The 13,616-nt window shown below is 36.1% G+C and overlaps 1 protein-coding gene across 1 annotated transcript in view; it reads right to left on the reverse strand.

Moving 5' to 3' along the window:
• Nucleotides 1–577: 577 nt before the first annotated feature.
• GPR180 (G protein-coupled receptor 180) overlaps nucleotides 578–13,616 on the reverse strand; it is a 34,694-nt gene continuing 21,655 nt past the window's right edge. Inside the window, 6 exon segments of the mRNA XM_017859221.1 lie at nucleotides 578–6,668; nucleotides 7,643–7,668; nucleotides 7,671–7,700; nucleotides 7,703–7,718; nucleotides 10,113–10,304; nucleotides 13,357–13,514. Of these exon segments, the coding sequence (XP_017714710.1) occupies nucleotides 6,510–6,668; nucleotides 7,643–7,668; nucleotides 7,671–7,700; nucleotides 7,703–7,718; nucleotides 10,113–10,304; nucleotides 13,357–13,514 (581 nt within the window). The 3' untranslated portion in view covers nucleotides 578–6,509.

Here is a 13,616-nt window from a genome sequence, read left to right on the forward strand (position 1 = left end):
TACGGCGCCCGCCACCTCGCCCGGCTAAGTTTTTGTATTTTTTTTAGTAGAGACGGGGTTTCACCGTTGTTAGCCGGATGGTCTCGTTCTCCTGACCCTTGTGGATCGCCGTCTCGCGCCTCCCAAAATGCTGGGATTACAGGCTTGAGCCACCGCGCCCGGCCAGAAAATGGTTTTAAAACATATAAATTAATAACAGAAATGCAAATTAAAACTATAATGAATAAAAGTTATTTATCAGATTGGTATCTAGTACAATCCATGGAAAACAAAAACATTTAACAGAAAATTACGTTGTACTCTCTGGTTAAGGGATAATTTTCTGTTAAGTGTTTTTGTTTTGCATGGATAATCAGGATATTTGCAATGGCTTGTGACACGAACTGCCTAAAGTTAAGCCAAACTTCACAGGTTAAGGGCCCAGTCCTCCATATGACTGCCCTCACTTCAGAAACTAGCAACTTTGGGCATTCTCAGGGCCATCATTACTTCTGACCAACTGGCTGCAAGTTCAGGGGTTCCCACAATACCTTCAGGTTAGATAATTAAATAGAACAACTCACAGAACTCAGCAAAGTGCTATGCATACAATTATAGTTTATTATAGCAAAAGGATACAGATCAGAACAGCCAAAAGAAGACATATATAGAGCAAGGAGTAGGGAATCCCGAATACAGTTTCTGTGTTCTTGGGGACATGTCACCCTCCTAGAACACACCAGAGTATTGCCGACTGGGAAAGTTCACTTGAGTGTTACTGACCAGAGCTTCTCTCGGGGTTTCATTACAGGCATGATTGATTGACTCAATCTCTATACAAAGCTGAACTCAATCTCTAACCCCTCTCTCCACCTCAGATGTTGGGCTAATATCATACAACTCTAAACTCCAACCCTCTAATCCGATGGTTGGTCTTCTGGTGTGGCCAGCCCCTATCTGAGTCATCTTGTTAGAATAACTATCAGAGAGCTTACTATGAATAACAAAGATACTTCTATCACCTAGAAAATCCCAAGGATCTAGACCTAGAACCTGGAGTGGAGGCATTTTGGGAGCAGGGGAGGAAGCCTTGGCAAATACTTGTTTACAGTCTTAATTTCAGCCTTGTCTGTATTAGCAAAAGACTGGAAACCAGCAATGTGCAGTAACAGAACTGGTTCTCTGCAAAAATCAAAGTACATCCATATAATGGAGTTCTATGCAATCGGTGAAAAAAATGGGACAACTGTAGGTAGGACTACAGAATAAATTGCTGAATGTGCAAAATTCTGAATGGTATGCTAAAATTTGTGTTTCATATATGTTTATATGTGCATGGGGCCATTTCTAGAAAGATAACTGGTAACAGAGATTGGATCCAGGGAAGGGAAATGAATGAGAGAACTTCTTTTTCCCACCTTTTCAACTTTCTGATTTTTGTACAATGTGTATATTACCTGTTTAACAAGAAGAAAACATTACAAGGTTTTCGCATACTTTTTAGAGGCTACTGAACATAATTTATAACTTAATATCTTCTTGATTACGATCAGTCACTGTCATGAATATATTGAACAACAAATCTCTTAAGAGTCTACTGAGATACACAACACAGGGCTTGATTTCACCTACACTACATGACCCCAGGCTGCTGCAGTTTGAGTGTTATTATCATTTCTAGTTTTCCTATCTTTTCCTAGCTGCTTCTGACTACTGTCAACATTCCCTCCTCTAGCTGACTAGAAATTTCTCTTTTAAATTAGTGCTTCTAGTTGTGGTAGGCCAAGAAACCAGACACATGGTCCTATTACAGGACTACATAAAATAAAGAGAAACTGCCTCTGTGAGAACTTGAGAAATACTCTCATAATTGATGTTTTATAACAACTACTTGACTAGTCAAGATTTTTACACACTACCAAGTTCCATACAATTGAATAAAGAATAGGCAAGGCATTATTGAAGTCACTATGGGCGCTTCTATTATATAATTAATACTACACTAGTAAGCACAGATTTGGAACTTTTCAGCATTGCCTTCATTCATTCACTCAAAAATATTTTTGAGCATCTAGTATGTACCAGGGAGTGTCCTAGTATTAGGCATACAGCAATGAACAATAGAGACAAACTCACTTAAAATTTATATTCTAATTTGAGAGATGACAAAGATAAACCAGCTAAGTACAAGAAACAAAAAAAGGGATGACATGATAGAACTAGGATGGGGGAATAGCATTAGATAGGACTGCATGTTAATCAGGGTCTGATCAGAAAAGAATCACTAGGATCTAATACACATACCTATCTTAATATTCAAAATAAGGGACTTATTATAAGGATTATAGGAGGCGGTTTCTTTTGTGCCTGGCAGTTGAAAAGGGAAGAGAAGGGAAATGGGGTAAGCAAGGAACTTGCTAGGATGAGTAGAACCTGTGGGAATTGAGTGGAACTTGTGAGGATGGACGGGAAGCCATACAGGTCTCTCACTGCCTCCAATCCTCCAGTGTGAATGATGGAGTTGTCCAGCAGAAGCTGGCACCCTTTATCAGAGTAAAGGGCACACCTGGCCCCGGAGCCAGAGAAGCTGAAGGAGGCGTTCCAGCAGGAACTGGTGTTCCTGTGGGCCTGGCTGTTGTCCCACAGGCCAAGATGAGCCAACAGATAAGCAATAATGTGGATAAGCTGCAACAGTGCCTTGTGCCTTGTCTGGTCCTTCCACTTATAAAAAGAATCCAGATCTGGCTGCTACTTTACTTCTGCCTTCTATATCTTGTATCAAACATTTCTCATGGCCTACATTGTCCTGAAATTATGCATGGAAGAGAATTCTGTGGAACCTATCTCCAGGTTGACTAAACTGTACCATATAAATCCACTACAGATGATGTGAGTTCTCTCAAAGACATCTGAGCTGAGAACCTGAAGGATGAGGATTCAGCCATCCAACCATGCCAAGATTTGGAAGAGAATGTCCCCGGCAGAGAAGATGGCTAGTGCCAAGTATCTGAGGCTGTGATATAAGCTAGATCTTTTTTTGATGAAGGACAATGAGGTTGGGATATGTGTGTAAGAGTGGTACAAATTAAGAGATAACCAGATCATATGGGCCTTGCAGAACATAGTAATGAGCGAGGACTTCTTTTCCTAAGTGCAATGAGAGGCACATGGAGGGTTTTTGTCAGGGAAGTAGTAGTTTGATCTGATTTATATGATTTTTAAACTTTTTGAAATAATTTCAAACTTACAAAAAAGTTGTAAGATTAGCACAAAGAATTTCTGTATGCTCATCATCCAGATTATTTCCATTTTTAAGAGATTGTTTTGGCTACATTGTGGAGAATGGCCCTAGTGGGCAGGACCACTTCTTTCCTCCCCCTCCAGGCTTCATGGCACTCCTACAGCACAACACATATGATGCCCCTGGAGCTGTGCAGAAGGCTGCCCAAGTGTGGAGGTCATAGTATTACTTAGAGAGCTATTGCAAGAGATCAAGCTACGGTGCTTCTACCACACTACTTTCAGATCACAGAGGAAAACCAATCTCATTATTTTAGTCTCAATTCACAAATACACATTGGAATAAAAAACGGTATTACCTCTTCAGATCTGGCTACTTCTAACAATCATATCAATTCTCAAAACAAACAAAAAACAACTTCAATGATTTGATACCACAGAAGCTATTTAAGAAAATGTTTCACAGATAATTCCAGATTTCCAAATTCCAAAGAACGTGCAGTCTCCTAGAAAAAACATGCTGAAGGAGCCCATGTTCATGTTGATAGATAGGTTCTAGTCTCATTATTTTAGAGATGATCTCAGATTTGTATATCTCCTATGTTCATCAGATGTGACTGACTTTACTGGAGATCATAAATAATTACCCTAAAGCAAGCTCTTCTGCCTAGGTTAACTCTCCTGCTAGTAATACTGTCTAGCTAAAAGCCAGGTTCAAATACTGAAGTGTGCTGAGGTCTTACAGATATTCAAGCTCATGTTCTGATTTTAGCACAATTCTAGTTTTAACATTCAAATCAACAGTGAAAATTATGATGGATAGCAATTCATTCTCACTAAAACACAGCTAATACGTGTTCCTTAAATCATGAAGGTAAAATGGAAAAACTAAATAGTTTGGTGACCTTTGAGAAATCATTTATTCTCCCTTATACTCAGTTAAATGGGAGTTTGGTTATTACAACAGAGATTAGTAATAATTAAGGTAAAATGCTTGGTAAAATGCATCACAGTAGGCACCCATCTTATTATACATACATCAATAAAAATAAACATCTATTTTTTAAGGGAAGAAAAGAAATGCTTCTTAATAAAGCTCTGCATGAACCATTTATCTTCTTTCCAAAAACATAAAACACATAAAAAAGCATTATCTGACAAAGAAAAGTAGAAAAGATTTTTATCTTTAATTAGAGGTTGCAGTATACACTTCTGTAATCTGCAGTGATGAATCTCTGTGTAAACATTCAGAAAAAGAGGGGACACTGTCATGACTTATGAACTATAAATTCTGTCCCTGATTACTAGTCAAGAACAGTTTTATACATTTATTAACAACTACTTTCCTCCGCTTAACAACGGCTCTTGAATAACAAAATAAATTATCAGCAATTCCAACCACAAATTTAAGAATTAAAGTTTAAAAAACTGGTTAGTTTCATAAATGCAAGCAGACTAATAAATTTCATATATGTTAATTGCAGTTACTTATGTTCTTTGAGTGAAATAACACAAAGATTTTTCCCTTCCCCTTTTGGCAAGTTCACAAAATTTATGAAAAAGCTTCACCTTTTTCTTCTTTGCTTACTTTCTTTTTTGCATCTCAGCTGAACACAACAGACAATAGCTGGGGTTATTAGGGAGACATGATAAAAGAAAAGGTTATGACCACTCAGACGATCATGTATACCTAAAACGTAACTCAGACTTTCTAGTCTTAACCTGTAGCTCTAATTTACTAAATGATTTACAAAGAACTAAAAGAGATATGATTTAGTGAGCAGGTTGAATTTTGTAACTTTGTCACTTTGGGTCACAAACACATATTCTGCCCTGAAAATGAGGCAGAATACTAGTCATTTCCAATGAGACTAGGTACAAGGGAAAAGCAAAACAAAGCCATAGATATTTTCAGTTGCACTACATTATTTTAACTATTTAACTGAAAATTTAACTACCAGATCAGTGCACTGTTTCTTGCTTAAACATACAGTAAGTAGATAAAAAGTATTTTTAAAATAAGCCAGAAGTAAAAAGGAAAAGGCCTGAACAGCTTGACAAACAGCAACAGAATAATTTCCAATCAGTGACCATTAATGGTAATACTCATTTTATACAGCAATTATCGACAACCATTTAGCAATTCTTTAATCAGGCACTTGATATATTTTTAGCTAGCATACTCAATACTGGGGCATCACACACACACACACACACACACACACACACACACATATGGCTTTATTACAAAGGATTCAAGATGGCAACTACTTACAATCCAGTGCCAACACGGATTATAACAAATCCAGTGAGTGTTTTGTTTTTCAATTATTCATAGAAAATTTAATCCTGATTAAGTATCCTTGGGCAGGAATTCATGGGTAGTTGATGACTGAAACCAACATTTATATGAAATGCTTCTGTTAATTTAATCTGTGTATACGGCTTAATTATGATTGGGGATTCAATGTAAGAGAAATGAATTCTATTGGGATCAAAATTTCAGTACCGTATCACATAGTACCTTTTCCCTTCTTTCTTTTTAACCACATAAACCTGCTTGTCCCTTCACCTAAGTGCTCAGATTTTAAAATCCTTTGTCTTTACAACCCGTGTAATGTATTTAAATTTTATTTTTTCATAAACTGTTTGTCAAGAACCTTTGCTAATCAAGCTAAAACCTGAACTAGAGCCAAAAATAGCAGAAAAAAATTGGAGAATAACTCCACCCACAAATAAACAAAAGCTTAGATATTTAACTGAGAACATATTTTATATTCATTTCCTGAAGTAATTTCAATTCCTTTAAACTCAAATATGAAATGCATTTCCTTAAAGCATGAAAAGCAGCAGTTTTTAAAATCAATGTATTACACTGATTTCATAACTGGACTAGTTTAGGTATTTATAAGCAAGTAATCATTTAACTGATTACTTTTTATAAGACTATTAAACCTGAGTTAGCTATTAAGATGAGGCATTATAAGTGGTGAATATTTTACCAAAATAGCATATAGTTATTTTTCACATTTATTTCCATATAGAAATTGCTTCAATCATTTTATAACAACACTTTCTTCAAAGTTTGTTGTTTAAGTATATTTCAAAACATTTCATTTATTACCTTTTTTTCAGTCTTGGTACTGCTTAAATGCAGTTATATAAATAACGTGCTCTGCTTTCGCTGTTCAAGTTTTCATACTAAATGTATGAAAAAAAAGTAACTGTATTTGGATCCTTATTGCACTCTTTTAAACCAATTCACTTTTCCTCTCAACAAATATCAAGTATCAGAAATGAGGGCGACTTTTGTGTCCAGATGATATGGTCAGTGGTAGTGTTACTGAAGAAAGTGAAGAAACTTCCCAATATAGACTGTGAGATAGAAAGAGTCTGTAGAGAATAACCATGGAAACAGACTGGCAAAGGATAACACCTATTGTAATAACCTGAAAAGAAAAAGAAAGGAATGCTTTTACTGCATGCAGAAACAGAGAAATAATATTCAATTTTTCATGAATCTATATATGCTTTTTATATAAATACAATATTCTATCTTTCATCTTTACCATAGGTACATTTTATCAAAAAAAATTTCTGACTAATGCTCTAATTGTTTAAGGATAAAAAATCCCTTTAACAGTTATTTTGTAGATGAAAAAGTAAGGCATAAAAGAATAACTTGCTAAACCATTCTCTCCCAAGGGTATGCACTACAGACAAGCGTTTCAGTAAATAAGAAAAATCAGGTTCCTAGCTAATTTAGTAATAGAAATAAAGCATGCTCCTACCTGAACTTTAAAGAGTCCTCTAAAAGCCCTTTCAAAAATTCTCAAGTTGCTTCTCTGTTTTTGTAGACTACTGTCCTATCTATTCACCCTTTGTAAATACCTCAGGCTCAATAAACATTTGTGCATTCAGGCACATACTGCATTGCTTGTAAAGGGCTCCTGGCCTCTATTTTGAAATGATGGAGCCATTCACCTAAGAAGGTAGTTATCAACACAATCAAAATGCATCATACTTCAGCATGGCACTCTGGTTTGTAGTCTGTTAAAGCAACTAGACTGATTTTTACAAATCTTGATTTTTACTATTATGTAACAAAAAATTTTTTAAAAGATGTATTATAAATTATCTAATTTATAAAACAAAATTTCTATTTTAAAATTCTCTATTGTCGTTTCTAAAATAAGCTAAAATAGAATCAAGAAAAGCTATTTCCACCATTTTGCTTATAAATATTTTAAAAATATTTTAAACTTTAAATTTATCTACTTACTGGTTTACTACTTTGTTTCAAAGTTTTAAATAACCCAGAAAATGTCTTAAAAAATAAACAGGCCCCTCCTATTTAAATATTCTCCCAATTAAGACAATATTTTCATTAAAAAAAACTAGTTTCATCATGTATATTTCTTACCTTGTCTCTTTGGTAGTCGCTAAAATGACAGAAATGCATGCAAGAACCGGATGGCATAAAACCACAAGATACAGCCCTGAAACAAATGAAAAGTGAAGTAAGTACAGCTGTGTATTTTTTTTTTTCAGAATGTACCATATAAAAAATGTTACTAGCATATTTAGGTCCTGATTAACCTCAACAGGCCTTTAGAGTAGAGCTTGCAATAAAATGTAGAAATAAATTTACTGTTGCTGTGACATTCATATTTTGTTTCTAACCAAATGAGTATTTTGGAGTACTTATAATCTTATGTTTATAAATCTGTTGCATACACATTTTGATATACTACAAATTATTAATATAACAAATTATTAAGTAACAAAATCAAGGCACAAATGTGTAATATTCCTGTAAAAGAAAAAAGAATGTACATTCATATTTGCATGCTGATACACAAAGAAATTCTGTAAAATACACAAAAAACATTAATAGTTGCTATCTGTTTGAGGGGTAGAACAGAGGAGGGGAGCTGGGCAGGTAAGAATGGGTAACTGTTTATACTTTTCAAATATTTTCTATTTTCCTTGAACCATGGCAATGTATTCTCTTTTCCAAAATTAAATTTGAAATAAAAAAATAAGTTAATAAATAGTAGCTGTTGAAATGTTTGGTACATTGAAGATACAGGGAGAAAAAAACAAGATATAGAAAACGTTTCGTATGTTACTATTTGTATAAAATGAAGGGAAATATATATAGGCATATATACTTAAAACTCTCTAGAAGGATAAATTAAGAACTAATAGCAGCAATTGTGTGAGGAGATGAGAATAACTTTTGCTACTCCTTACTTTTGGATGTTTGACCCTATTCAGCAAGTTAAATTAAAACATAAAATACTTTAAAATTTGCACTGCTTTAAGCATAAAGCAAAATAAGAGGCCGGGTATGGTGGCTCACGCCTGTAATCCCAGCACTTTGGGAGGCCAAGGAAGAAGGTTCACAACGTCAGGAGATCGAGACCATCCTGGCTAACACAGTGAAACCCCATCTCTACTAAAATACAAAACTTAGCCGGGCGTGGCGGCACGCACCTATAGTCCCAGCTACTTGGGAGGCTGAGGCAGGAGAACGGCATGAACCCGGGAGGCAGAGCTTGCAGTGAGCCGAGATGGCGCCACTGCACTCCAGCCTGGACGATAGAGCGAGACTCTGTCTCAAAACAACAGCAACAATGATAAAAGCAAAATAAAAAAAGTAATGCCCAAACACCTCAAATATATATTAACTTATCAAACAATAAGCACTACTGTCCCCGTGAAAACTGAAAAGCAGGATGACCTCTTCTTGTCTTGTGCTCAGAAGCCTGAAGTTGGTTCCTAGGGCTGCAGCAGCAGCTTTGCAATGCTCAACACTAGCAATAAAGCAGGAATCTGGCTCTCCTTCCATAGCTGCCTTAGAATAACGGTCAATAACTCTGGACAAGGTAGGCTGACTGAACAGAATCAGTCTGATCAGAATGCTGGTTTGAGGTGCTAAAATGAAGGGGTACGGATTCTCTCAATCTGACAGAAAAAAGAAACCTTCTAGGGAGGGAGGGTTCTATAATGTTACTGCTCTAACCCTTCTCCTGTATAGAAAAAAGCCGAATTTGCTTTTAGATCTCACTAGCAGAAGAAGGACAAGAAAGGAGGAATAAAGTGACAGGATCTCATGTGGATGGAGTGAGGTTGGCTGAAATATGAACTCAGCCTCCTGGCTCCAGCTGCTTATGCTGAAGGATAGCTCCTAACAGTCTGTTATAAAACATTGTATAACTCTGAGAATAACAGTTTATAGTCAATTAATAACTTGAGAAATCCAAAGCATATTTGATTTTAAAATTTAAAATTATGATATTACAGAAAAAAATGCAAAATCCCTATTGATGAAAATATGAACCAGGCAAAACTGACCTGCAAAGAGTATAGGGAAAGTACTGTCTCACAGGTCTTGTAAAATGGGGATAATACCTACATCACGTAAGTTGCTAAGGTTAAATGAGTTGAACCACATAGAGAACTTATGGTAGTGCTGTCACATAACAGGTTTATTTTTTTACAAAAAACAAAAAACAAGGTCTCGCCCTGTCACCCAGGCTGGAGTGCAATGGCCCAATCTGGGCTCACTGAAGCCTTCAACCCACAGGCTCAAGCAATTCTCCCATCTCAGCCTCTCGAGTAGCTGAGACAACAGGTGCTCGCCACAAAGCCTGGCTAATATTAATTTTTTGTAGAGATGGGATCTATGTTGCCCAGGCTGGTTTCCAACTTGGGGCTCAAGCGATCCGTCTGTCTCAGCCTCCCAAAGCACTGGGATTACAGGAGTGAGCCACCGTGCTCAGCCCAGAAGTTTAATAAAAGTTAGCATGTAGTTGTTTATTAACTTCCCAAAGAAACCAGAATGAAATGGATAATCAGAATAAACCATTTTCTTTCCAAACCCATACTTTGGCAAATGTGAAGTAGAACTCCCTTTTGAGCGTACTTCTCTCCACTGTGATGATCTGATAGAGTCCACAGCCTAATGACAATGCTAGGCAAATTCTTAGAACGATTAGCAGGATCCCTGCTAAGTTGTGGTGTGAATGGTAGCTATGATGACTGGTATCTTCAAACTGTTCCCAAAGTAGCAAAACACTCTGCAAAAGAAAACGATATTACGTTTAGGAAAAAAAAGATTATACCTAATTAAATATTTTTTTCAACTCTTTAATAAACATCCCTTTAAATGTTATATAAACATTCCTATCAGACCATAGAGGTTGTTAATGAATGAAGTACACTCTTTTCATCACTCTAATACCCTAAGCTAGAAAAAATGAATTTTATGAAGTGAGACCACAGTTAAGAGATTTTTTTTAAAATTCTATTGCTGCTGGGAGTGGTGGCTCACGCCTGTAATCCCAGCACTTTGGGAGGCCAAGGCGGACAGATCACCTGAGGTCAGGAATTTGAGACCAGCCTGGACATTACGAAACCCCGTCTCTACTAAAATACAAAAAATTAGCTGGGCGTGGTGGTGGGCGCCTGTAATCCCAGCTACTCAGGAGGCTGAGGCAGGAGAATCACTTGAACCCAGGAGGTGGAAGTTGCAGTGAGCTGAGATTGTGCCATTGCACTCCAGCCTGGGCAATAAGAGTGAAACTCCATCTCAAAAAAACAGGAAAAAAAAAAAAATTCTATTGCTGTCATGATTCAAATAAGATCATCTCTAAGGATGAAAACGAACTGAAAAGGTTAAAAGAACAAACTTTCTTCTACATCCATTTCCTTGTTACTTCAACAACACCATTGAATGTAAACCGTTCTGCATTCAAACTGGCTATCTCAGGGTAACTTTCAAACATTTCAGTGTTTTTTGTGCAACTCAGAAATTAAAAAGTCAGAATTGTTGATTTCAGACTTTATTCATTTTCACGGTAACATCCCTTAGTAAAGGACAGCATATTTTCATTATTCACTATAAATCCTCAGGGCACTGTTATTCATCACTGTTTACTGACCCTTTCTCCCATGTTGCTAACAGTAAAAAGCTCAGCTAGTTCCTCATTAAGCTATTCTGTTTATTACTATTCAAAATAAATTAGTGTCCATGTTGCCTCCATCTTTACTAAACATCAATCACTTAACTTACTCTAATATTTTAACCATTGCAACACATGTCTGCAGCTCTCTGCACTTCTTTCCTTTGTCAAGTCAGCCAGCCCTCACTCAGAATTGAGTCTTTGGTGACTTTCAAGAACTTTTAGAATACATCAAAACTCAATATCAAATCCAATTATTATGTTTTATGGGGTTTATCAGCAACCTCTTGCTTTCCTCCTTCTCACATCCTCTACACTAATTTTACTCCTGCTACCATTCTTGTTAGGTAAACTCCTTTGTCACTATAATATGTGAAATTCCTTCTTGGGCTCAATATTTGCTCTGTTACTGAAAGTGTTATTCTTCCAAACCACCAAATTATACCCATCTGATTTCTCTTTTTTTTTTTTAGACAAAGTCTCACTCTGTTGCCCAGGCTGGAGTGCAGTGGCACGATCTCAGCTCACTGCAACCTCCACCTCCCAAGTTCAAGTGATTCTCCTGCCTTAGCCTCCGGAGTAGCTGGGATCACAGGCATATACCGGCTAGTTTTTGTATTTTTAGTAGAGATGGGGTTTCACCATGTTGGCCAGGCTGGTCTCAAATTCCTGACCTCAGGTGATCTGCCCACCTTGGCCTCCCAAAGTGTTGGGATTACAGGAGTGAGCCACCGCGCCCAGTCTCCCATCTGATTTCTTAACCTACATTTCTAAACTTCACTTTTGCAACACAGAAGTGCTACCACAGAGCTACCACAGCCCATAGTTCATATTTTTACATATTCAAACTTCCCTGTTTTCATATACATATGCTAATATGTGATCTGTATAAAATATGTACGTATTTGTATAGTCTCTGACTGCCTGTCTGATCTGCCTTGTCTGGGTTGTTGCTGAAGACCAGAGCTATGTTTAATGTATTCTTCATAAATTCTCATATAAACTCTAGTGTAATATCATCTTAGTTCTCAACTTATATTTGTCTTTGACAGTAAATTAAAATTACAATGAAATAATAAAAATGTAATTTTTAAAAAGAAATAAAAAGTGAGAATTTAACCTGACATTGACACTACTCTCCATAAGTCCTGGCTCAAAAACATTAAGTTGGTAGAATCTTAACTTTATTTTAATCAATTCTTCTAATTCAATTCTTTCTCATCATCCCCTTTCCTGGCACTATCTCCTTTCTAAATATCACCACCTGTGATATGGTCTCTTTCCCAAATCATTCATGTAAATTCAATACTCCTATTCCACTCAAAACCTACTATATTAAATAAATACTAGGGATAGAAAGATGAATAAAGCACTGGCCCCATCCTTCATTAATACATTTTTCAATTTATTTAATGCATTAAACTTACATTATAATGTCCTTTACAGAGCCTAAGTATATAGTTCATTTTCATCTATAGCTAATGCTCATCAAAAACTTAGTAAAATTTTATTTTTATACCTTTCTTCTTAATTTTTACAAATCCATGGAACACAGGCATATGGGTATCTTAGAATGTCAATACTATTAATACAGACGAAAAGAAAAAAAAAGGCATGCAGGACCTTTATTTTAAGACCGGTTTTGTTTTTACATTTGCTTTCAAAAACAAGATCCCATTCTTTTTTAGTCTATATTTTGCCTTTTAATTAATCTTAGATAATCACCTGAATTCTTTTATGTACAAAGTAGCCAATCCTAGAGATTGACAATGGATAAATCTCAAATTCACTGAATCACTCATTCAATGTTAAGTACTTACCATGTGCTAGAGAAATATGAAAGAAAGCTATTATTAAGTAGGAAATAAGACTCTAACCTAGTATTAAACATATGGTGCTTAAATAAGCTGATAGGAAGCTCAAATTCAGATAAATTATAATTAAATTCTGCAGTCTACATATAGTAGCATCCAGATAATTAAGATTATTTGATCTAACGCTCTTCAAATTCATACTTTAAATGACACAAATTGTAGAAGCTCAGACATTTCAAGAAAAAAAAAATGACACAAATTCCTCATGGGTCCCAGGTTTCAATTCTGAACTGAGGCATGCTCCAGTTTGCATTTCTGAGGATTACTAAGAGAAACAGAGTATCAGCACTCACCTGTGTCATGACGATGACCACCGCAATGCCAGTGGATGCAGGCGTAGAATCCCACTGCAGAGGTCTGCTTTGCGACTTCTTCATTCTGACTATCGTCCAACCCATGCATAGACTCAAAAGCAAGTATAACATCTGAATTTGGGAAGCGATGTCAAGAACTAATGAGACATGAAAACCAATGTCAACCAAGTTTTCACAATATAAAAAAATTGAGTGCTTTTTGCGTTATGATGAGAACATCTTTTTTTTTTTTTTTTTTT

This window comes from Rhinopithecus bieti, unplaced genomic scaffold, assembly GCF_001698545.2.
Source record: "Rhinopithecus bieti isolate Rb0 unplaced genomic scaffold, ASM169854v2 scaffold_46235, whole genome shotgun sequence".
NCBI lineage: Eukaryota > Metazoa > Chordata > Mammalia > Primates > Cercopithecidae > Rhinopithecus > Rhinopithecus bieti.